Source organism: Lampris incognitus, chromosome 3 (genome assembly GCF_029633865.1).
Source record: "Lampris incognitus isolate fLamInc1 chromosome 3, fLamInc1.hap2, whole genome shotgun sequence".
Taxonomy (NCBI): domain Eukaryota; kingdom Metazoa; phylum Chordata; class Actinopteri; order Lampriformes; family Lampridae; genus Lampris; species Lampris incognitus.
This window is the reverse complement of record NC_079213.1, coordinates 34165108-34190901: the sequence shown is the minus strand read 5'-3', so window position 1 is coordinate 34190901 and position 25794 is coordinate 34165108. Positions and strand designations below refer to the sequence as shown.

At 47.2% G+C, this 25794-nt stretch overlaps 1 protein-coding gene across 1 annotated transcript in view; it reads left to right on the top strand.

Annotated features, from left to right (window-relative positions):
• cped1 (cadherin-like and PC-esterase domain containing 1) overlaps positions 1-25794 on the top strand; it is a 147798-nt gene that overhangs the window by 45720 nt on the left and 76284 nt on the right. Inside the window, exons 3-8 of the mRNA XM_056276721.1 lie at positions 1447-1541; positions 5743-5827; positions 16202-16286; positions 17723-17870; positions 23152-23282; positions 24157-24229. Coding sequence (XP_056132696.1) covers positions 1447-1541; positions 5743-5827; positions 16202-16286; positions 17723-17870; positions 23152-23282; positions 24157-24229 — 617 coding nt within the window. The remainder of the gene's footprint in view (positions 1-1446; positions 1542-5742; positions 5828-16201; positions 16287-17722; positions 17871-23151; positions 23283-24156; positions 24230-25794) is intronic.

Here is a 25794-nt window from a genome sequence, read left to right as displayed (position 1 = left end):
AGCTCACGTGTCGCGGAGACGTTGGAATCTGCTCAGGTACTCAGCAGATTTCCCCCTCTTTCTTACTCTTTCCCTCTTTCTTCCTCTTTTATTCCTTCCCACTAAACAATTTGGAATTGATGTAAGTTTATAAAAGTCGTTCTTTCTTTCCCTCTTTCTTCCTCTTTCTTACTCTTTTCCTCTTTTATTCCTTCCCACTAAACAATTTGGAATTGATGTAAGTTTCTAAAAGTCGTTCTTTATTTCCCTCTTTCTTCCTCTTTCCCTCTTTCTTCCTCTTTCCCTCTTTCTTACTCTTTTCCTTTTATTCCTTCCCACCAAACAATTTGGAATTAATGTAAGTTTCTAAAAGTCTTTCTTTCTTTCCATGTTTCTTTCTCTTTCCCTCTTTCATTCCTTCCCACTAAACAACTTGGAATTGGTGTGAGTCTCTGCAAGTCGTGTGAATGGCATGCACCGTGCGGACTAAAACCAGCCTTCTTCGGTGGAAACGTCAAAGTGGAGTAAACGTCTAAATGATGGAGCGGGGAAGTTTAATGGCTGCCAGTAAACCGAGGCAGTAACGATGGACTCTCGCGGTTAATCTGAGGCACTTCCAGTTTGTTTGGGTGAAAAAACGGTTTGCTCTAAAACAGGGCAACGATTAGCCAGATATATACCCCGCTAGATGAGAGCCAAAACACCATGGTGAAATCCAGTCTAGTGCTCAGCGGGTTCTCGCCCTCTTTCTTCCCTTCTTTTTTCTCTTCTGTTTTTCTTTCTTTCTTTCCTTTAAACGCCCACACCTTGGCAAAGTCCTGCCTCGATATCCATCCGAGCTCTCTGTCAGAAATGTTATTCGAGGGATTTCCTCTTATTCTCTCCAGTTGAAAACACAGAGAGCCAAACTGCCAACACCGCCAGCAGGCCAGCCAGCTTCCTCCAACACCACACAATCACTACCAGATGGACCCCTCCACTTCCTGCTCTCTCTCTCTCTCGCCCTCTGCACCCTCTCCTCACCATCTCTATATGGGTCTTCATTTTTTTTCTCTCACCATAAATGGAAGGAGAGAATGTGCTATATGCATCCTGTACATATGTACCGGATTGCATGTAGAACATTCTCTTCTTTTTCACCATCTCTTTTTCCCTCCGTCCCCTCCTAGTCTCTCTGGCCACATTAAAATAAGATTAAATCAAGATGACATTTATGTGAATAGAGTGCTTATGATATATTTTTCCCTAGTCCACTTCATCATCTCTTTCACTGTCATGTTTGCCTTTCATCCTCTCTTTGTCTGTTGGTTCCTCCAGATAAAACATGTCATCCTTCCATTGTGTTTAATTTTCTTCGAGTTTCTGTGAGAGTGGACATTACCAAAGCCAGGGGGGAAATACAATCAGTTTTCCTCTAAGTCTCCCATCCTCTCTCTCTCTCTTTCTCTCTCCGTCTCCTTCCCTCAGGTGTCAGTGCGTGGAGTATCCTGGTGTGCCTTAGTAGCTCAGAGAAGAGTTGTCAGAGGAGAGTTTCCTTTTCTCGTCTGCAACCGCATCAGATGGTGAGACTGTGACGACAGTGATTGACAGTGTGCTACCCTGGGAAATAAACAGCCCTGCATGCAGATGTACTGCTCCTACATGGTTTGTAAATAGAATCATGTGGTGCCGTCTCCCCTTCCCTCCAGCTCTCTCGCTGAACTCCACGACTGCTCTCCAGTTGTTTTCCAACTCGGAGGCCGTCATGAAACACATCTCAGAAGATTTCTGTGTGCCATTCTCTAGCCCAAGCCCTGACTGATGGCATAATATGAAACAGCTTCCGGAGGATAAATCAAGCAAAACATTAGAAACAACAGGGAAAAAAAAGATTTTGTTTTTCTTGAAAAGGAATGCTGCTGAGTTGAACAGCACTAAGTCCTCAAAGAACACACTCGCACAGCAGCATTTCCCGCTATTCCAAACACAAGGCTCGGAGTGGGAATTATACAGACGGTCGGGGGGTTCAACCTTTGCTCCAGGGTGTAAAGGGAACCCAGTACAGTGCAGCCACATGGTTCAGGGAACTGAAGTCTTACAACCCTTACAGTACCTTCCTTGTTTAACGTAATGTCCGCAGTCTGTAGATGATGATGAATTAAATTCATTACACCAGCTCATGGGGCACGTACCACACAACAACTTTAGCAGTCAGGGGTCACCAATAAAATATTCTAGAACAAAACTGCAAGCAAGTCAGACCCACACACACACATAACAACAGTAGACCATCATTTCTGCTCAAACACATACCCACACAATGCTGTACCAGAACTTTCTTTCCTATCAGTAGCCAACACTTTATTAAAAGTCTTGGCATATTAATTGAGAACAGCAGGGTGTGATTGTTGTGCATCCCATCAGTTTCTGAAAGTACTATTTGCCTAAATATCTGGTATGATGGTATACATCTTTACATGCAGTCTCCTTTGTAACACACCTCTTTGCTCACTGTCCTCCTGGCCTCCCTCGGCTTTCTTAATACAATAGCACATAAATGTAAAATTTACCACCACCACCCATGCTATCCTGCTCCGTATTAAGCCTACATGACAATCACAGGAAATACAGGCTGCACTATTGTCTCTAAGTCCTAATTCTTACAAGTTTCAATTTGCTCTTTTTTAAGCACAAAAAATCTCCTCGTCTTGCTCATGTTGACTCTGTCAATGAAATCTAATCTGAGTTCAATAAAGTAGTCCCACATTTGAACTAATACAACTAATCAGCCTTCAGCACACATGGGTTTTAATATTGTTCAGTTACTCAGCCAGATCCAAAAAAAACTTCTGCATTCCTGAGTGAAAACAAAGGGATGCCTATTATAAAAGCTAATAACAAAAAGACAAAACACTAAACCACCACAGCCACATGAAATAATAAACTCTATTTTGATATCAAAACATCTTTACAGCATCTAATCCTGCATTGTCTCACTGCTCATGACTGAGCACCAGTGTTAGCTAACATTAGAAAACATATGACATTTTATATTGGAGATGAAATGCCAAGCCATAGGCACAGCTAGCTAGCTATTTAGCCAACATAGGAAATGAATGGGTGCACTATCAGCTAGCTAATATTAGTTGGCTAATATTAGGTAAGGCAAACTTTGGCTATAGGTAGCCAACATTAATTAGCTAAACTGTAACTTAAGGCAAGAGTTAGAAACTAGCTAACATTAGTTTTCGTCTGTATAAAGTCTAATTCAGAAACTCTGAACCAAAGAAAGTAAAGTGTATTAAACTTGCTAAATGGCTAGCTACTTACATTAACCTACAGCATCTCCACTGGTTTGTGTGACGCACGCAAACATAGACTTTATTTAAAGAGGACGCGAGCCATTGCAATGATGGGAATGATGAGCCTAGCAGACAAGAAAGATGTTCAACTAACATCAAAGTTAAGAAGTGATATGGTCGGGGTGTCCGGGTAGCGTGGTGGTCTATTCCGTTGCCTACCAACACGGGGATCCCCAGTTCAAATCCCCGTGTTACCTTCGGCTTGGTCGGTCGTCCCTACAGACACAACTGGCCGTGTCTGCGAGTGGGAAGCCGGATGTGGGTATGTGTCCTGGTCGCTGCACTACCATCTCCTCTGGTCGGTCAGGGCGCCTGTTCAGGGGGGAGGGGGAACTGGGGGGAATAGCGTGATCCTCCCACGCACTACGTCCCCCTGGCGAAACTCCTCACTGTCAGGTGAAAAGAAGCGCCTGGCGACACCACACGTATCGGAGGAGGCATGTGGTAGTCTGCAGCCCTCCCCGCATCAGCAGAGGGGGTGGAGCAGCGACCGGGACGGCTCAGAAGAGTCGGGTAATTGGCCAAGTACAACTGGAGAGATAAAGGGGGGGGGGATTGTATGGTCCACTTTAGGGGTATCTGAAATCCTACAACAAGATTCGTCCAGGCATGAATATGGGAAATATATTGTAATATTTACGATTAGAGGCAAGAAAGATATATAAACATTTTCACCCCCCCTCCCCCCGACCTGTTGTTTTTTACCTCTTTTGGGGGGTCCAAGTCTTAAGTAGGAGGGTCAGACCCCCCCCCTCGCTATTTGAATGGTGACAAGGTTTTTCTTCTTTCTCCATAACCATCCAGTAACTCTAGCATGAGATTCCCCAGGCCCACCGCTGGTCTCTAACAGCACTGCAAACCATTTATACACTGCTGCACTTACCCTGCAAGCCCCCTTCATAAAGCAGACTCTACTACCATAATAAAAAAGGTGTTTACCCAAAACTAGTCTTACATGGTTAATGCTCTCGGGGGACAGGGATCAGTCATGCTTCAGCTCAGTCAGATAGCACCGCAACAGAATGCAGGGCGTCAGTTTCACCACTGACGGAAATCTGGTCAGTGGTGCCCGAGTGTTTACCGTAAAATCAAAAAAGGAACCTTATGTCACCCTTGCAGGTAAACAGGGAGTGATTTCAAAAATGCCAGAGCACATGGATGTAACACGTCATTTCTCTGAATTTTGTCAAAATCCCATCTGTGGTCTCACATATGCATGACACACAAACACACAAACATGGTCCACTTTGGGCCCATTAGTTTGAATTTAGCTCTTTTTGTGTGACAGCTCTTTCTTAATGTACAAGATAGTACTATGTGTCGAAAGTAAAATGTAAAAGAAAATGCTGTTCATCAACCGATTGAATTGAAAGAGTATAAACGATTTCCCCGCTCTTACCTAGGGTGCCGGGGTGGTGCATTGTTCTTCCGGTCTAAACATCTGTAGCCGGATGTAAAGATGCAAGTCCAGATCTGCGATATCTTCAACAACATTAAACATTAAAAATGGACATCAGAAAATCAAAAAAATGGTTCAGGGACACATCGTGTGGTGCGTGGCTGTACTAATACCCGGAAACGCCTGAGTGAGTGGTTGGATAGAGTGTGTTGCCCATCGATCTGCCACAAATCGGCAACGTCCCTGCATTCCATTGTTTTCCTTCCACAGAAAACCATCAGCAGATTTCGAATCGCGGATGTGGTTGAAGGCTTTGAATTTGAAGAAACCACCGAAAAACGTCTTTGTTTCTTCCCATCACTTCATTGCCAAAAAGCCAACCAAAGAAAACCCTTTCCCTGACCTGTGCTAACTAGGTAGCTACTCGATACACCGGAAATGAAAAGCATAGGGTGGCCCGAATGCGGAAATGGAGCGGAAGTGCCGCGTTAACTTGTCAGAGGTGTTGGCTGGGCTCGAGTCACATGTCTTGGAGTCGTGTCAGACTCGAGTCACAAATTTGATCACTTCAGACTTGACAACAGTGAAAAAGACTTACAACTAGACCTTGACATCAGTGACTCCTGAGTTCATTTGGACTTGAGCCTTTTTACGTGAAAGGCTCGAAACCCTCTCCGAGCCTAAAGAGCTTTTTAAAAAGTGCTTTATGCTTTAAAATGCTTATAAACGCTGCAGCCAATAAACTCTTCATGTCCGTAGTTACAGATCCACTTTGACTCAATCCGTAATAAATACAGATCTTAAAAAGCATTCACGATTTGCCCAAATATCACTGGTTTAGGACTTGAAACTCAAAAGTTTATGGCTTGGGACTTGACTTGAGACTTGAGTGCCAGGACTTGAGACTACGACTTGGAAGACATTGACTTGCTTGAACCACGTCTGCATATTGATCAGAAATAGACTGTGGATCCAGTGTTTTGGTGCTGAATTTTCTGTTGTGCTGTTAACCTTTAACCTCAGATCAATATTGTCCCGGGGCTGGTGGCGGCCTTCTCTGATGCTGGCGGCGGTCGGTGCCAGTTCACCACAGACACACGCCTCGCAGGTAAGTCTGCAGCTGGAGCATAGAAATACAGCTCATCTTTTGTCCATTACTCCGTTTGTCCTAAAGGATGGGCCCGGGCCCCTTCCGCTGTGTCGCAGGAAGACCTGAGGGAACATCTGGAGGTTCATGACCATAACATCCAACCTTGAAGGAATCTACTCTCTACATCAGTGGTGTCCAACCCTGCTCCAGGAGAGCGATCCTCTTACCGGTTTTCACTCCAACCCTGATTTAACACGCCCAATTCAATTAATTAAGGTATTTTTAAGTAGGTAATTAGAATCAGGTGTGTTGAATTAGGGTTGGAGTGAAGATCGGCAGGATGGTAGCTCTCCAGGAGCAGGGTTGGACACCGCCGCTCTACATTATGCTGGCACCAACTTCACAACGCCATCTTATGTAGGGTGGATGAAGATTCTGGAAAAGTGGTGTATCATTTGAAGATGAATTTAATACTTTAGGTCAACCTTCACAATAATTCAGAATAATTAGACCTTCAAACTCATTTTTAACAACTGGCTTCCCTGAGAAAAGGGTTTAAGACTAATTTGTATGCCTTGCACTGAGTGGGTGAAAGGGCCCAATTTAGTTTAATCACCTCAATTTGCAACAACCTACAGATAGCGGTATTGCACTATTTTTGTTCCATGTGCAAATCAACATCTGAGGTGCTTTTTTCAAAGTGGCTGAACTTTTCAGAAAAGTGCTGTGCTCATCAAAAATCACTTTTCACCAGCCGACCAATCACAGCCAAGATGTTGTGGTACATTACATCATTTGGCTTTTGGGGGGGGGTTCCCCCTTTTTTCTCCCCAATTTCCCCCGGCCAATGACCCCCACTCCTCCTAGCTGTCCCGGTCTCTGCTCCACCCCCTCTCCCTATCCGGGGAGGGCTGCATACAACCACATGTCTCCTCCGATACATGTGGAGTCACCAGCCGCTTCTTTTCACCTGACAATGAGGAGTTTCACCAGGGGGACGTAGCGCGTGGGAGGATCACGCTATTCCCCCAAAACAGGTGCCCCAACCGACCAGAGGAGGCGCTAGTGCAACGACCAGGACACATACCCACATTCGGCTTCCCAACCGCAGACACGGCCAGTTGTGTCTGTAGGGACGCCCGACCAATCCGGAGGTAACACGGGGATTCGAACTGGGGATTCCCGTGTTGTCAGGCAACGGAATAGACCGCCACGCCACCCGGACACGGAATGGACACGGAATGGACAGTAACAACACGTTGAGTGTAAGACGTGGTTGCTATTGTAACGAATGACATTAGATCGTAGGTACAAAATCCATGTGCAGGGGCGTCCAGGTAGCGTGAAAGTCTATTCCGTTGCCTACCAACACGGGGATCGCCGGTTCGAATCCACGTGTTACCTCCGGCTTGGTCGGGCGTGCCTGCAGACACAGTTGGCCGTGTCTGTGGGTGAAGGCGGATGTGGGTATGTGTCCTGGTCGCTGCACTAGCGCCTCCTCTGGTCGGTCGGGACGCCTGTTTGAGGGGGAGGGGGAATAGCGTGAGCCTCCCACGCGCTACGTCCCCCTGGTGAAACTCCTCACCGTCGGGTGAAAAGAAGCGGCTGGCGACTCCACGTGTATCGGAGAAGGCACGTGGTAGTCTGCAGCCCTCCCCGGATCGGCAGAGGGGATGGGGCAGCGACCAGGGCAGTTCGAAAGAGTGGAGTAATTGGCAGGTACAATTGTGGAAAAAAAGTGGGGGGGGGGCAACAAAAAACAAACAAACAAACAACAGAATGAGGTTAGTTTGTAGGTACAAAATCCACGTGCAGTGTTTTTTTGTCTGTCAGGGCTCCCAAGTGCTTGTTCAGGGCAAGGCGAGGGCGCCTCTGAGTGCCCTTATAAAGCTTCATATGAAAGGCCTCCTCTCTCCAGGTGAACACTGTTCCTTCTTAAGCCACAGTGGTTACTGATAACAGAACCACCGTAGTCACCTGATGACACATAATGACGCCATTTCGGAGACAGGCTCGGTATCAGCAGCGGTCTTTGGGCCCATGTGAGCTATATGAAAGGAACATGAAGAAGTCTATAATTATTATTTTCTGCTCGGGGCCACTTAAGTGTATTATCTCAGAAGAATGCCATCAATGGTTTTTGTGCAGATAATAACAATGACAGATAACGACAGATACGCCTGCTGCTGGCTCTGTTCTCTCCAATTATCCCGGTCATATTTAGTACCAGTGGCGGCTGATGCTAAAAACATTTTGGGGGGGGGGCGCAATTTATCTTGGAGCAGCACACCTGACAGCTGCTTTAATGTCCACACAGGCACAGAGTTATTAAGAAGGACAATGTGGCCTATAGATTTTATCAGGGTTGGTAGACGGTGGATGATTGACAGTCGAGACGAGGCGTCGTGGTGGGTGTGAACATGATTGACAGCCACGAGAATTGTCCAATCACTTTAGATCAAAACACATTAAAACAATACCAATTCGCTACCAATAAAAGTGGGAGTGTCTGGGGCGGCACAGAACTGCGCCCCCTGGAAAACCTGAAGAAACCAATCAGACAGCAGCCTCAGGTCACCAAGTCTGAGGGCTTACAGAAGGTATGGTTTGGCTGGCGCCCCTCACCCAGGAAGTACATGTATTCAGACAGAAACCAACCAAAGACCATTTGAACCAGTATTTAATGCTGCTGACAGGCGCTCACAGACTGAAACACACTTTTATTCCATCATTATTTACATTATACAACTAAATTATATTCAGCATGTTTAAGTAGATTTTCATCTCCTGATGTCTGAAGGGGGCGGCGCCCCAGCGCTCCGTGCTGGCCAGCCGCCACTGTTTAGTGCTTGTCTTGTGTTTATACAGGCTCACATGGTTCTAGAAATAATATTGCCCTTCCTCCTGGCTCGGGTCCAGCGTCGACAGTACGCTGACAGGATGGGAGACGGCCCTCCGTGGGGGGCTGCAGTTAAAAAAGGCGGTGGCCTTTCTTAGAAACCACCCTCGAATTTTCTGTCCTTAACTTAGCAAAGCAGCTGACAACCCCTCTCTGAAGCTCCATACCACGTCCGCCGTCAACAGCCAGATGCAGATGCAGCTCTCCGCTTCTGGTCTCTAGCAGTTCATTACGCGGTAAAGCTGTGATATAACGGGTGGCAGTGCCCCCTGTTGATGTGTCCCGTTTGTGTTGCAGCTGAACCCTGCTTGACTCGGGCTGCAGAGAGGAAGCTGGAACAGTTTAGTTCCTCTGTTTTGGCCTAATACGAGCGCCCTCTGGGTGCAGGAAATGCGTCAGTAATCTTTTTCTTTTTTTTTCTATCCGTGGCAGATTAAAGCTGCTAACGAAAATGAAAAACGTGCAGAATGCAGAGAGGTTTATTATTGTGTGTGTGATTTATTTTTTTATTTTATTTGTCAGGATGGGGTCAGCAGCACCTTGCCTTTGCTTTTTACTCGTCCTGACGGCTGAAGAAAATGTCAGTAAGTGGGAGTTGGACTGACACAAAGCCATGCCTCTGGAAAGTCCATTAACGTCACTTTGGCAATTAATGACGTCTATTTCCACTCTCCTGTCACGCGCACGGCACTAAATGTGCTTGTGTAGCATATTTTACAGTACATTTACAATCTAGTCACATGATGCAGTAATCTAGAAAGAATGTGTGAGGGGCAACGTTAAAATACTACAGCTGCAAAATACTACAGCTGTAAAATACTACAGCTGCAAAATACTACAGCTGTAAAATACTACAGCTGTAAAATACTACAGCTGCAAAATACTACAGCTGTATATGGAATTACACGTCACCGGCAGTACAGACTGCTAAGGTTTACCATTCCCATGACTGCTTAATGGTGCTGAGTTTGACACAGGAAGCTATGGACACACAGGGTAAAGGGGGTTTGTTGGGGGCGTCCGGGTTGCGTCTATTCCGTTGCCTGCCAACACGGGGATCGCCGGTTAGAATCCTTGTGTTACCTCCGGCTTGGTCGGGCGTCCCTACATACACAATCGGCCGTGTCTGCGGGTGGGAAGCCGGATGTGGGTATGTGTCCCTGTCGCTGCACTAGCGCCTCCTCTGGCTGGTCGGTGTGCCTGTTCGGGGGGAGGGGGAACCGGGGGGGGAATAGCGTGATCCTCCTACGCGCTACGCCCCCCTGGTGAAACTCCTCACTGTCAGGTGAAAATAAGTGGCTGGCGACTCCACATGTATGGGAGGAGGCATGTGGTAGTCTGCAGCCCTCCCCGGATCAGCAGAAGGGGTGGAGCAGTGACGGGGACGGCTCGGAAGAGTGGGGTAATTGGCCAAGTACAATTGGGGAGAAAAAGGTGGGGGGGATGAGGTTAGACCATAGGTACAAAATCCATGTGCAATGTTTTGGGTTTTTTTTTCTGTCAGTGCACCGAAGTGCTTTCCCAGGACACGCCAGGCGGTGTTGGCTTGGTACTGGTGCTGCTGGGTGTAGCAACATCAGTAACAGGGAAGGTGGAGACACTAAAACGAGGGACTGAAAGAGGAACAACAGGTTATCCGGCAACCGGCCTTCTTTCAGCCGACTGAAGCCTTGCAGGTTAGATTCACAAGGCTTCATGCACCAGGTCACCCCCCCCCCCCGGGTAGTTTTGGGACCCGAGCGTTTTGTTTTATTTCATTAGATTTGTGAATATCACAGTAAAGAGTTTTTACTCCGTTTTTCATGTCAGAATGAATACTGTTTACTTCAAATTTGTCCCGTTGATGACAGCAAATAGCTCGTTTTTAGACCCATGGTTCCGACTGGGAAATGTTCCGCAGTACTGACTCTCCACAAACGTCTGTGGCCCCTACTGACCGTTATGTCTGTCTGCAGGATGATGCCACTCTTACTACCAACATGTCAGTTCTGCTGGAGACAGGGGTCTTAATTTTCAAGCTAATTTCAAACTATGAGCATTCTATGTAATTTATTTGGGGGGGTTCCCCTTTTTCTCCCCAATTGTACTTGGCCAGTTACCCCACTCTTCCGAGCCGTCCCGGTCTCTGCTCCACCCCCTCTGCCAATCCGGGGAGGGCTGCAGACTACGCGTGGGAGGATCACGCTATTCCCCGAACAGGCGCCCCGACCGACCAGGAAACATACCCACATCCAGATCCGGCTTCCCACCCGCAGACACCGCCAATTGTGGGTGGAAATCGGGGATTCGAACCGGCGGTCTCCATGTTGTTAGGCAACGGAATAGACCGCCATTCTACCCGGACGCCCCCCTATGTAATTTCTGACCAGTGTTTTCAAATGCAACACTGATGGGGAAAAATAAAACTCAAAATACACAAGTAAGATTATGCACATAATAATTCATAATTATCAGTGAGCAGCCATATGAACTCAGCATCTTCCACTGCTCAGAGTTACGCCTCAGTCTCACTTATCATCTCCAGGCAGACGGCAAGTCAACCAAAGCGTTTTCTGCCTAACTATCTTAGATATTGTAGTGCAAAACGGCTAAAGCTGAGCTAATCAAGAAACAGCCATTGGGTCAACATATTCAATTTAATTTTCCATTAAAAAAGCAAGTGTTTTAAAATGCCAGTAATATGAATGACTAAAAAGAAATGTTAAAACTGGCAACCGTTCAGACGGGGGGGGGCCTTTTTGGCCACAAGTCCTGCCATACAAACGCCCCCCTCACTGACCCATGTGTGAGCATTAGCTGGCTGCCTTATAACGTAGCTCTGTTGTAATCAGGTCCTGCGGAGGACCGGGCTTAGCAGGAAAAACAAAAAGAGCAGCTCGGTATTCGAACAGCCTCACATGGAGATGGGGGGCAGATGTTCGACTGGAGGTTCAGGCACAGCGGGCAGAGGCGTACATCTCAGCCAGAGTCCAGAAGACAAAGGGAAGAAAAGGACAGCTTAATTTTAGTGACGTCAACAGACACAGTGTCAGTAGAATGCCCAGTCTTGAGGCCAGGCTGGTATAGGAGTCGAGGAGAGTTTTGGAGAGAAAAATAGGCATGTTGTGGATTCACAGCACACGGGTCAGTATTCATTTTTCTTGGAGATGGGGGACACCAGCTAATGTGAGGGCTGATGGTACACAGGCAGATGTCAGGTAAGTGGAAGGGGAAACAAATAGCAGTAATGGTCTGGCAGAAGGAGGAGGGGATGGCTTAAAGCGAGAGAGAGGTCTGCTGGAGAGACGGGGGGGCATGAAACTTGTGTTACAGAGGCAGGAAGAAGAGGCCAAGTGATTGAGAACTAGTGGGGAGGAGAGGAATACAGGGCCTGGAAACTTGTTGGCAAAGCCTCGAATGAGCAGGGTGGACTAGGTAGAGGGAGTTGAGAGGAAAGTGAAATGTTTTGGTGGGCTTTAGAGTCATATAGTTGGAGTTGACAGTGGGACAACATTAATCTAGCAGCAGAGGAGGTGAAGAGAAGAGAGGCTGAAAGTGGAAGAGGTTATCCTGTGTTACAGAATTTTTCGACTCCCCCACAGAATCTGATTCCCTTTGGCATGAACAGGTTAGGGTTAGGGCTGGGGGGGGTTAAGGTTAGGGGGTTAGGGGTTTGGGGGTTAGGGCTGGGGGGTTAGAATTAGGGAGTCAGGGCTGGGGGTTAGAGTTAGGGGGTTAGGCCTGGGGGTTAGGGCTGGGGGGGTTAAGGCTAGGGGGTTAGGGCTAGGGGGTTAGAATTAGGGGTTTAGGCCTGGGGGTGAGGGTTTGGGGGTTAGGGCTGAGGGGTTAGAATTAGGGGTTTAGGCAGTTAGTGTTAGCCTAGCCTACCCTAGCCTAGCCTCACGCCAAGGGGAGTCAGATTCTGCGGGGAATATTCAATTGTATAACACCAGCAACCGGTGTTGTGCTACTCTTTCAGCTGGGGGAAGCCTTGCATGTTTGATTTCCAAGGCTTCGCCTGCCAGCATCAGACAGTAACATGGAGGTGGAAGTGTCTTTGATAGGAGACAGGAAAAAGTCAGATGGGGGAAAAGAGTCACTTTGTTTTATATTTCCATGAGAGCTTGATTTAACATTCTCTAAACCCATTTAGGGATTTATTTTCAAGTAGGCTTATCTCATAAACAGATTGAAAAGCTCAATACTATTCAAAGATACAGAGAGAAAACACGTAAAACTCATTAATATAAGTTGGCAGAACATTAAAAACAATGACATTTAATATTAACAAGGTTCCTTACATGATTGTCCATTTGTCCTTGTTCGGTGAAATTGTCTGCCTTTAGGCTATAAGCTGCAATTCATTCCAGGAATATGTAAAACAATTTGAAATGATCCATATTAAAATTCAGCACACTGCACATTTCTATAAAATGACCAGAGGCATTTGTCAACCAGTCTACATCCAAGTCATTATTCTCATTTCTGGAGCCACATACGAGGAGGTCAGGGCTTCTTGCGTTCCACTGATGGCAGCCGAGGGAGCCTTATATAGCCCAAATATTGATAGTGAGTCATTATGCTCGAATTTTAATTACTGGCCTCAGAATTTAAATTGTCTGTATAATGAAACAGACTGCAGCTCTACAGCAGAGAAACAGGACAATATGAATGAGTAAACCACCCTTCCCCTTCTTTCCTATCCATCCTAGGGTAAACATCTAAATCAGAAACACTATGCGCTTCAAACTGTCAGGGTGAGCCTGGGTGACCAGCCCACAGCAGTGCGACACAAAGACAAAAACACATATCCAAAACTACAAGAACACACATACTAACACACACGTCCAAACTGAAAAAATTAAGAAATCACTGTGCAAGCGAACTGTCCAACCAGTATGACTGTCGGAACTGCTGGTCTGCATGCGCTAGCAGTTAGCTTAGCCTGCCCCGCTTCCGTGTCCTGTCAGACCGCCCTCGGTGCTTCCTCCGCAGGTGCAGCTCCAGGCAGGGGCCGTGGTCCTTGGGCCTACCGGACACATCAGACCAGGCTCCTCCTGCTGATCCAACACCAGCTCTCCCTCGGCACACCTCCTCGCACTCCACACGATGACACCAAAAATACGACAGTCAACGCCAGGCGAGGACGCCACCAGGCCGCCCTCGGTGTTATTGGAACTGCCAGTCTGCATGGGCTAGCAGTTAGCTTAGCCTGCCCCACTTCCGCGTCCTGTCAGACTGCCCTTGGTGTTACCTCCTCGGTCGCAGATCCAGGCAGGGCCATGGTCCCTGGGCCCACAAGACGCAGCAGACCAAGCTCTCCCAGCCAATCCAGCACCAGCTCTCCCAGCCATCAAACAAAGACAAAACTTTTAAACGCAGATGTGGACAAGGACACTGCATGGACGGTACTGGGTGAGGCCACTGCAGACGTGAATTCGCACTGCCATCTTCCCACACCGGAAGCGGTGAGGAAATCACACGACCTGGTTTTCTGCTGTGCCCTGACCATCCTGCATTTACATATAGCAATCCCAGTCATCATGCTGAGGGGGGAAAAGAGTTGTAAGACTGTGGACCTTCATACCACGGTGCAGTGTCTGGGTAATGAGGTCCTTTGGTTGCACCTTAGCGAGGGCTCACTGAAACGAATTGCCATGAACTACAACCGAGACCTACCACAGAGATGTTTGACGGAGGAAATGAGTCAGCAAGAGAATCCGGCTGGAGAATAAACAGTATGTGTACCTTGAGTTTACACAAATGAACCATACCGGTTCTCCTAAGAGCAACACACAGAAGTGCCAGTAGGGAATACTGGTCGTTACTGTCCCGCCTGTAATACTGTCTTTAACACTGGCGTGGTCACCCAGAAAACCTGCGGTCAAGTCTGTTAGTCTGAGCTGACCCTGGAAAACAGTGTTTATTAAAATGAGGGTTGGGGCGTCCGGGTGGCCTGGCGGTCTATTCCGTTGCCCACCAACACGGGCATCGCCGGATTGAGTCCCCGTGTTACCTCCGGCTTGGTCAGGCGTCCTTACAGCCACAACTGGCTGTGTCTGCGGGTGGAAAGCCGGATGTGGGTATGTGTCCTGGTCGCTGCACTAGCGCCTCCTCTGGTCGGTCGGGGCACCTGTTCGGGGGTGAAACTCCTCACTGTCAGGTGTAAAGAGGCGGCTGGTGACTCCACATGTATGGGAGGAGGGATGTGGTAGTCTGCAGCCCCCCCCCCCGGATCGGCAGAGGGGGTGAAGCAGTGACCGAGACGGCTCAGAGAGTGGGGTAATTGGCCAAGTACAACTGGGGAGAAAAAGGGGGAAAATAATCCAAAAAAAAAAAAAGGGCTGAAAGCTGGGCCCAGTTCTGTTGCATGGGGTGTGGAATTGAATTGCTCGTCCCATCAAGTGTGCAGTACTGTATTGTCCACTGAGCTGAACACACGGTGTCCTGGCATCTGGTGGTGAAGACGTTCTGCTGCAAGGTGACAGCTGTATGAAGCCCTCTGCAAGACCTGTGTACCCACAGCAGCATGTAGAAATATTCCTAAACTGTTCGTCAAAGGGGTTCAAAGTGAGCTTTGAGCAGCTGTAAAAAAATCAAAACCGACTACAAAGTGTAAGGATCCTATTTAGTGAACACACAAACATGCACACACAAATCGTTCTTCTGTCTCCGGGAAAAAAATCTAATCAATTTCATATGAACTGGAGCCATCGGTTTCTATCTGTCTGCCAGATGTGGACATAAACTTTAAGATGCAGATATGTTTGTTTGTTTGTAGACGTGTGTGTATACGGCGGCTGTGTGTCTTTCATGTTTGTTTGCATGTGCACACATGGTGCAGATGTACTGCACAGTCTTATAAAAACTTTAACCTCCTTACGTGCCAGATGGGTCGAGTCTGCCACATGGAACAAATGGCAATTGTGCCTGACAACTTACCCAATATGGCTTAACTTACCCAACACCACTGTAACAAGGTAAACCCCAGGGCGTCTGGGTAGTGTGGCGGCCTATTCCGTTGCCTACCAACACGGGGATCGCCGGTTCGAATCCCCGTGTTGCCTCCGGCTTGGTCGGGCGTCCCTACAGACACAATCGGCTGTGTCTGCGGGTGGGTATGTGTCCTAGTCGCTACACTAGCGCCTCCTCTGGTCGGTCGGGGCACCTGTTCATGGGGGAAGGGGAACTGGGGGTAATACCATGAATCTCCCACGCACTACAGCCCCCTGAAAAGAAGTGGCTGGTGACTCCACGTGGATTGGAGGAGGCATGTGGTGGTCTGCAGCCCTCCCCGGATCAGCAGAGCGGGTGGAGCAGCGACCGGGACGGCTCAGAAAACAGGGTAATTGGCCAAGTACAATTGGGGCAAAAAAGGGGAACATTTTTTAAATAAACCAAGGTACACCCCACAATCTGGTACCCCAGGCAGGTTAAAAGTCACGTATAGCAACTACCTGACTGAGGTGTGGTTCATGTATGCCCTCAAGTATGTATGTCTTTCACTGTCTTAGGACTTAAGTTACCCATGATGCCATTTGCCTGTGGACCAGCCAATAGGAAGCTTGGACTTCCTGAGGACTTGATGGAGGATGACAGGTCTGCATCTACATCATCCATTATCCGCTTATCCAGCCCTCAGGGTCGCGGGGATGCTGGAGCCTATCCCAGCAGTCACTGGGCCTGGCGGCCTGTCCAGGGTGTCTACCCGCCTGCATCTACATCAGATAAAGTGCATATTATATATACACAAGGCTGTCCTTCTGGAGCCTCACATGCAGGGTAACCGGGGGGCTCATGTTATGTCTCACATGCAGGGTAACTGGGGGGCTAATGTTATGTCTCACATGCAGGGTAACCGGGGGGCTCATGTTATGTCTGTACCACTCCTGGTTCCTTCTGTACCCAGAGCAACGCTCAATCCCTGCCCTGCTACCCACAATGTTTTGACCGTCATTTGTAAATATGGCAAAGTATATTGCAAAATTAAGATATCAACATATGAAACGATTACTTATTACATTCAATAACATGACATATTATAAATGTATCACATTAGTAATAATTGTAAATGAAACACAATGTCGTGCAGTTTTGCAGCTTTCATTCACTACATTTTAAAAGCAACCACGAGCTGCTTTTATTTCAAAGTACCTACAGAGGTCCATATGAAGTTCTGCATGTATTTGTTTATCATGTTGACTTACTGGTGCAGCACAAGTCTTCACTGCATGTGTGAATGTTGTGTATAGCAGCAACCCACTATCCACAGATATCTGCTGTGCAGACTGCCTTTCATACACATCTTTGTTTTCTTTTGCATGCTACATGCTGTTTTACATGTTTTCCTTTGCCATTTTTTATACCCCCCCCCCCCCCCCGCCGCCGCCTTTTTCTCCCCACTTGTATCCGGCCAATTACCCCACTCTTCCGAGCCGTCCCGGTCACTGCTCCACCCCCTCTTCTTATCCGGGGAGGGCTGCAGACTACCACAGGCCTCCTCCGATACATGTGGAGTCACCAGCTGCTTCTTTTCACCTGACAGTGGGGAGTTTCACCAGGGGGACGTAGCGCGTGGGAGGATCACACTGTTCACCTCAGTTCCCCCTCCCCCCCGAACAGGCGCCCCGACCGACCAGAAGAAGCGCTAGTGTAGCGACCAGGACACATACCCACACCTGGCTTCCCACCTGCAGACACGGCCAATTGTGTCTGTAGGGATGCCCGACCAAGGCGGAGGTAACACGGGGATTCGAACCAGTGATCCCCGTGTTGGTAGGCAACGGAATAGACCGCTACGTCACCCGGACGCCCTCCTTTTCCCATTTTACATTCTCAGATATACTTAGATTTTTCATATATGCCTAATTTTAGATTGCTGAACAAAATGTGCCTTTTGTTTTTTTCATCAAACTCCTCATGAAAGTTACTCAGGGATTGGCTAAACTAGAATCCACAAGGATGAGTCTTACAGCTAGCTCTCTGTTTGTTTCTCCAGTGGCTTCATAGGGTTTTGTGTTTCTCTCTCCTTGCAGACCTGCAGTGGATGCAGCTGCACACCCTGGTCTGGTAGCTATAATGGATGTGTATGTAGTGGTCACCTCAGCGGCCCCGTTGACGGCCTTCCTGCATGGGAGCAGCATGGTGAGGACCAGGCAGGAGGAGCATGGACGGACCACTCAGGTAGTCTTCCTGCTATTTGTGGCGTAATAGAAAACCTCCAAACCACCGTCTTTTGTGCCCTACTCACCCAGCACGTGGAAACTGCCACGGGGCAGGGCTCTCGTGGTGGCACAGCATATAATTAACAAGGCTGTGAGTGAGTCACCGGCATGGTTTCCCAAACAAAAGTCTGCTTCACCCACATCACAACAGAAAGAAACAGACATTGTCTTGCAACATGATTACAGCTCCTGCAACAGTAGGGCTTCTTTCTTCAATCAATTAATATAAACAAGCCGATTAACCTGACCTCAGGACAAGATAATAGCGATTATAGTAATAATCAGTGGCGGCTGGCCAGTACAGGGTACTGGGGCGCCGCCCCCTTCAAACAACAAGAGAGGAAAATTTACTTATCCATCCATCCATTACCTGAACAGTTCATCCTGCTCTCAGGGTCATCCTGCTCTCAGGCCATCACAGGGAAAATCTACTTAAACATGTTAAAGATAATTAAGTTGTGTGATGCAAATAATGATGACACAAAAGTATTTTCAGTCTGTGAGTGCCTGTCAGCAGCATTAAATACTGGTTCAAATGGTGTTTGGTTGGTTCCTGTCTGAATACATATACTTCCTGTCTGAATACATATACTTCCTGGGTGAGGGGCGCCGGCCAAACCATACCTTATGTAAGCCCTCAGACTTGTGGCGAGCAGGTGACCTGAGGCTGCTGTCTGATTTGTTTCTCCAGATTTTCCAGGGGGCGCAGTTCTGTGTGCCCCAGAAACTCCCACTTCTATTGGCAGCGAATTGGTATTGTTTTAATGTTTTTTGATCTAATGTGATTGGACAATTCTCATGGCTGTCAATCATGTTCACACCCACCACCACGCCTCGTCTCGACTGTCAATCATCCACCGTCTGCCAACCCTGATAAAATCAATTGGCTACACTGTCCTTCTCTGTGACTGTGTGGACATTAAAGCAGCTGTCAGGGGTGCTGCTCCAAGCTAAATTACACCCCCCCCCAAAAAAGTGTTTAGCACCAACCGCCACTGGTAATAATAATAATAATAATAACCATCATCACCATCTTTGCATTTATATAGCGCTTTACTAGATGATGTTTTTCTAGAAGATGCGATGATACCGTTGTTAGTGAGTGGACTGCTGTGGCCAGGTATTTCATGATACACATATCTTGTGTGTAAGCATCTCATTTTTGTAAAATCACAAGAATTGTGCCGTTCTCCAGGATTATTTCTGACTTCTAGAAGGAACCGGAACCAAATGTGGCTCGGGAGGGTGTTTACTTACAGTCTCTCAACAGGTTTGCGACCTTTTGCTGTTTTCCCCGTTCTTCTGGTTTCGCAGCGTTTCCCACACCTTCTCCTGTGGATGAAGGGAACAACAGAGAGCTGATCATAAATCTTACTGACACAGCTCAGTAGGACCAAGGATTTTCTTTTTTTAGAAAAATATCAAAAGCTATTTTCGTTCGTTGTGACGTTTACACTAGCTCTCTGGGCTCAGCTGGATGGAGGTGGTGGGCTCGTAAAACGGCTTTGAGGGGCCCAGGACTGGGTGGACCCTAGCCTCAGAGCTGCCCTTAATTACCACGGGGAGGCCGGGTAACGTGGGACGAGACAAACACCTCCTCCCTGGATCAAACAGAGAGAGCAGGAAGACCTCCCGGTTGTTGACATGGGCGCTCCATGTGATGTTGATTACGCAGGAGCGGCTGTGGCGCATTCCTCGCTTGGTTATTTTAAATGAGGTTACAAGTTGCAGTTCAGGATGCTGACTGGGAATACGGTGTGTAGACGCTGTCTGACCACAACACACATGGAGATAATTCTGCTGTGTGTTTGTGTGTGGCTGAGGGCGAGACGGAGAAAGCTGCAAAACATTAAGCCTGGATCATGGCAGCCGTGATGAATCCAGGTTAGGAGCTGTGGTAGAAGAAGTATGAACACAATCCAGCACATCTCACCGACAACCAAAACTTAACAATTAAAGCCGCAAGCGGCGTTGGGAGGGGTCCAAGCATTGGCAATGTTGCGCCCCCTATGGAGCAATTTGAATGGTTTTGTCCTCATGATCATATACCTTCACCCAACCTAAATAATTAACACTATGAAATGTAGGGGCCTTTTATACACCTATAGGCCGTTATACCCAGGTGTCCTGGCGTGTGGTATGTAGAGCTGCAGCGCTTCCACACCAAATGAGTCAAAATAGCGGGCAAACTATATGACTGACATAGGTGGTCCCAATAGTAAAGTTGTTGAGCACATTGAGATACAAGTTTTGTGTTGATCTGACTTATGCTGTGGGAGTTTTGGTCTTTTAAGCATGACCCTTTGTTATAGCGCCACCATCTGGCTGACATGGGTGATTTGTAGTGCCAGAGTAGTGGGGGGCCGTATGAATGCACCTACCAAATTTGCTTGGTCTAGGACTCATGGTTGCTGAGCCTCAGACACTTTTAGCTTAGAAACCGCGCCCAAACAAATACAAGTCAAAATGGCGGGCAAACTATATGGCTGACATATGTGGTCCCAATAACAAAGTTGTAGAGCACATTCAGATGCATAGGTCTGTGCAGTTTTGTGTTGATCTGACTTATGGTGTGGGAATTACGCATGCCCCTTTGTTATAGCGCCACCATCTGGCTGATATAGGTGATTTGTGGTGCCTGAGTAGTGGGGGGCCATAGGAATCCACGTACCAAAGTTGGTTGGTCTAGGACTTACGGTTGCTGAGCCTCACACACTTTTAGTGGAGAAAAATAATAATAATCCTAACAAATACAATAGGGTTCCACCAGCTTCGCTGCTTGGACCCCTAATGACAAAAACAAACAAACAAAAAAGTGGGTAGGGGTGGGAATCTTTCGGAATCTCATGATTCGATTTCGATTCTTGGGGGTCACGGTTCGATTCAAAAATCGATTTTTCGATTCAAAAGGATTCCCGGTTCAAATCGATTCTAGATTTGGTGTATAGTGGGGCTAATTCCGGGATCTACTCCAGTCCGCTGTGCGGTAAGAAAGGCGGTGTGGCACATTATGGCATGGAAGCAGACTAAACTGTGTATAAGATTATGTGGAATTTATATTTGAAAAAGTTGTATCAATTGATTGCAATAATGTGAACACACAAAGGCACACCTCACCGACGCGAGGTAGTATGTCGTACTTTGGCTCAATTGTCTGGATCATAAATCTAAAGCCTTATATCAACTACGCTGTAGGGGTGCAGGTCTAGTGATTGATTGATTGATTGATTGATTGATTGATTGATTGATTGATTGATTGATTGATTGATTGATTGATTGATTGATTGATTGATTGATTGATTGATCGTTCAGAATTGGCTGGGAATTTGGTCAAGTGGTGCCGTGTGCGTTGGTTGTGTGTTAGTGTTGCAGGAGGTCGTTGTTCCACTTCTTCCAACTCTGTGTGATGGCGTGTGACATCAGACCTAACGTTTGTTGTGTTCCCGACTTACTTCACTTTCGTCTTGCAGATCTGGCATATTGAATCAATCGTGTCAAGCTCCTTCTTCCCTGGGAGATTGTAAAATCCAAAATGCGCCCAAACGCTTGCCTTCCCCCCCACCCCCACCCCTAAGGTACAGATGTTAGATTGATTACAGTACAAACACGTTGGAAAGTAAGACAAGAACACTTAGCTGACAGTGATTGCTGACGTCATCGTGATCTCTTCAATAATTCAGTTTAAGGTTGACCGACGCTTTTTTTGTTGATTCAAAAACACGCAAGCGTTGAAGAACTGCAAACTAGTCGGTTATCTAGTTGTGTGCATCATGTCTTGCCAGTGGGATCTTAGCTGTTGCTTTAAATGGCACACTGTCTCTTTAAGTGCTGGGCCTGTCCTGATTGGCTGTCCTGACATGACAGTCCGACATTTTGAATTTTACTTTGAGCTAATTCATCACCTTTCATTACCACGGTCGTCACAGTTTGTTGTTAAAATATTAGTATATAACCAATATAATAACATATAAGCATACGTTCAATTAAATAATTAATTAATTAATTAATAACTTGCATTAATTATTCAACCACATTTTGTATAGTAGTGACAAACCTGTTCTGCGTACATACTTACATGCAACATCCTGTGTATTATTACATTTATTTCTTCTGGTTTTGTGTGTGTGTGTGTGTGTGTGTGTGTGTGTGTGTGTGTGTGTGTGTGTGTGTGTGTGTGTGTGTGTGTGAGTGATGTATATAAATACTAGAAGCTGCTGTGAACCGGAGTCAAATTCCTCGTGTGCATAAACACACTTGGCCTATAAAGTTGAGTCTCATTTTGACCACCCATGGCGTTTTTTTTTTAAATCTATTATTATTATTTCTATTTTCTTGCCCATGTCTGAGAAACGATTTTGATTACAGTCGAATTCCAGCGGAGGAATAACATTGCTACCAACAAGTTGCTGCCACGGAAGTGCAGCTTGCATGGAGATGGCGACAGCAAGAGTGCAGGCCGCAGAGCCTCCCTAGCTGCAGTGATCACATGAGAGCCTGCATGAAGGCAGTGAGCTCGGCCCCCCGTCTGTCTTCCTGTCTAGTCATCCGAACATCCTGGTCTCACCATTATGCTGGTGCTTTCCCCACAAACTGCTCAGGCCTGTTAAAGTCCTATCAATAGTTGTGTGTGTGTGTGTGTGTGACCAGCAGCTAACCGTGCTACACACTTCAGATTCGCAGGCTTGTAATTGAGTCACTTACCAGCTCACTCGAATGCGGGCCCGTCAAAATGGAATTAAACGTGATTCTATTTAATTTAATCTACACATTCTGCGGATGAGACGGAGGCTGTGTTGAAACAACGTTCCTATACCTCAACTTCATGTACTTGCATAGGTATGCCAAAGCACTCATATGTGGAATGGTGCATTGTTGGGATATACTATAATAAAACTCGGGCAGTATATAATGTAGATGTGCAGCATTTAGAGTGAAACTCTTTATGAACATGCAGTAAAATAAAAACAGAAATCCTGGCCCAGTGCTCTGAATATGTGATATAAATCTGTTTTTCCTTTTGCATGTCTGGTAGGTCACTTACTTTTGTTCAGTGCCTTTATTACCAAGGTTTGCTCTGTTCTGCTCAGATGGGACTGTGGTTCGAGAATAGTAAATCGTTGGATCTGCCTGCTTCTGCCCCCTGTTGGAAAAGAGGAAAGAATCAGTTGGGTGAAAAAACAGACAATCCTGTCCACATGTTTTTGACATTAAAACTCCTGCGCACCACCCCTTTCTTGCAGCTGAAGGCGTTCCTGCTGCAGCAGCTGGGTTCAGCAGCATCCCATGAGGCCTTGGGGCATGTGAGGGAGGTCGTTGCTCAGGTGCTGAGGGCTGCGGTGCTCACCAGCGAGGAGGCCAAGTCTTCAGCCAGGTAGCTCTTTACAATCTTCTTTTTTTTTACCCCTTTTTCTCCCCAATTGTACTTGGCCAATTACCCCCACTCTTCCGAGCCGTCCCGGTCGCTGCTCCACCCCCTCCGCTGATCCGGGGAGGGCTGCAGACTACCACATGCCTCCTCCCATACATGTGGTAGTCTGCAGCCGCTTCTTTTCACCTGACAGTGAGGAGTTTCACCAGGGGGCCGTAGCGCGTGGGACAGTGGAGAGATGCCGTCCTGCCGGTTTTCACTCCAACCCTAATTTAACACACCGATTCTACTGATTACCTACTTAACAAGACCCTTATTAATTGAATCAGGGGTATTAAATTAGTGTTGGAGTGAAAACCGGCAGGATGGTAGCTCTCCAGGAGCACGGTTGGGGACTACTGGCGTGGGAGGATCACGCTATTCCCCCCAGTCCCCCCCGAACAGGCGCCGTGACCGACCAGAGGAGGCGCTAGTGCAGCAACCAGGACATATACCCACATCTGGCTTCCCACCCACAGACACAGCCAGTTGTGTCTGTAGGGACGCCCGACCAAGCCGGAGGTAACGCCGGGATTTGAACCGGGGATCCCTGTGTTGGTAGGCAACGGAATAGGCCGTTACGCTAATTGGACGCCCCGCTCTTTACAGTCATTATGCTAGCTATCTAACCTTCTTCCTTTCTTATCAACCCTATTCTGCCCGATCTGAATCTTTGTTTTTTTGTTTTTTTTTCTTGCAGCAGCAGCCCTGCATATGAAAATGAAAAATAAAACCTTCCAGCAAATCAGAAGAATTTGATATAGTGGCATGCACTGCTGTTCCCCATGTATCCCTGTAGTGAAACTGACCCTGAGTGGTGCTGCTCACTGTCCTTCAGGTGCTTGCTGTGCTACCAGCTGATGACGTTCACGCTCCACTTCACCGGCTCTCTCCGACCCGTCATATTCAAGGTAAGACACTCAGCTCTCAATGGCTATCACCCTGTCCTTTAATATTGAGATGATGGGGGCGTCCGGGTAGCGTAGCGGTCTATTCCGTTGCCTACCAACACGGGGATCGCTGGTTTGAATCCCCGTTTTGCCTCCGGCTTGCTTGGGCGTCCCTACAGACGCAATTGGCCGTGTCTGCGGGTGGGAAGCCGGATGTGGGTATGTGTCCTGGTCCCTGCACTAGCACCCCCTCTGGTCGGTCGGGGCGTCTGTTTGGGGGGCAGGGGGAACTGGGTAGAATAGTGTGATCCTCCCACGTGCTACGTCCCCCTGGTGAAACTCCTCACTGTCAGGTGAAAAGAAGCAGCTGGCGACTCCACATGTATCGGAGGAGGCATGTGGTAGTCTGCAGACCTCCCCGGGTCGGCAGAGGGGGTGGAGCAGTGACAAGGAAGAGTAGAGTAATTAGCCAGGTACAATTGGGGAGAAAAAGGGGGGAAATCCAAAAAAAAAAAATATTGAGTTGTTGACCAGCTGATGCTTCATGGGTCATGTCAGGAGTACAGGGAAAACACATCAAGTTCTGCCCGGATTTGAGTCAAAAGTCCAACATGCTGAAAATGATGCGACCGATTGAGAGGTGAGATGTTGACGCTACATCATCTGTGATGTCTGTCTGTTATAACTGACTCAAACTTATGATGACTAGCTCCGATATTCAGATTGCATCATGATTGCCAAATTACGGATATAACCTGTCTTACAATTGTGCAGTATATATCCGGCGTGAAGAAGAATTTGGGCCAGCTGTTTGGACACTTGGGTGCTGTGGTGTCAGTAATGTTAACAGACACTAGTATGGAGAGACGTGTAGAAGACCAGATAACTGCTTCTCATTGATCAGTTCTTGGGTCCTTAAGCAGAACATTCTTTCCGATTTTATTTTTTTTAGGAGAGCCAGCTTCCAAAAAAAAAAAAAAACCTAAGAAAACACCACTTTAAGCATTTGAGATGCAGTAATTGTAGTGCTGGAACCATTTGAGATACTCAGGTGTTCATGTTCACAGCTGCCACAAGCATTAGAAGACAGTATTAAACTACAATATATTATATAGCACAGAAGGGTACCAGCAAGGGTACCAGCAAGAGTTAAAGTGAAGGTTTACAAGATGGTTGTGAGACCAGCTCTGTTGTATGGTCTGGAGACAGTGGCACTGATGAAAAGACAGGAGGTGGAGCTGGAGGTGGCAGAGTTGAAGATGATAAGATTTTCACTGGGAGTGAAGAAGAAGGACAGGATTAGAAACCAGTATATTAGAGGGACAGCTCAGGTTGGACGGTTTGGAGACAAAGCAAGAGAGACAAGATGGAGATGGTTTGGACATGTGTGGAGGAGAGATGCTGGGTATATTGGGAGAAGGATGCTGAATATGGAGCTGCCAGAGAAGAGGAGAAGAGGAAGGCCAAAGAGGAGGTTTATGGATGTGGTGAGGGAGGACATGCAGGTGGCTGGTGTGACAGAGGAAGATGCAGAGGACAGGAAGAGATGGAAACGGATAATCCGCTGTGGCGCCCCCTCATGGGGC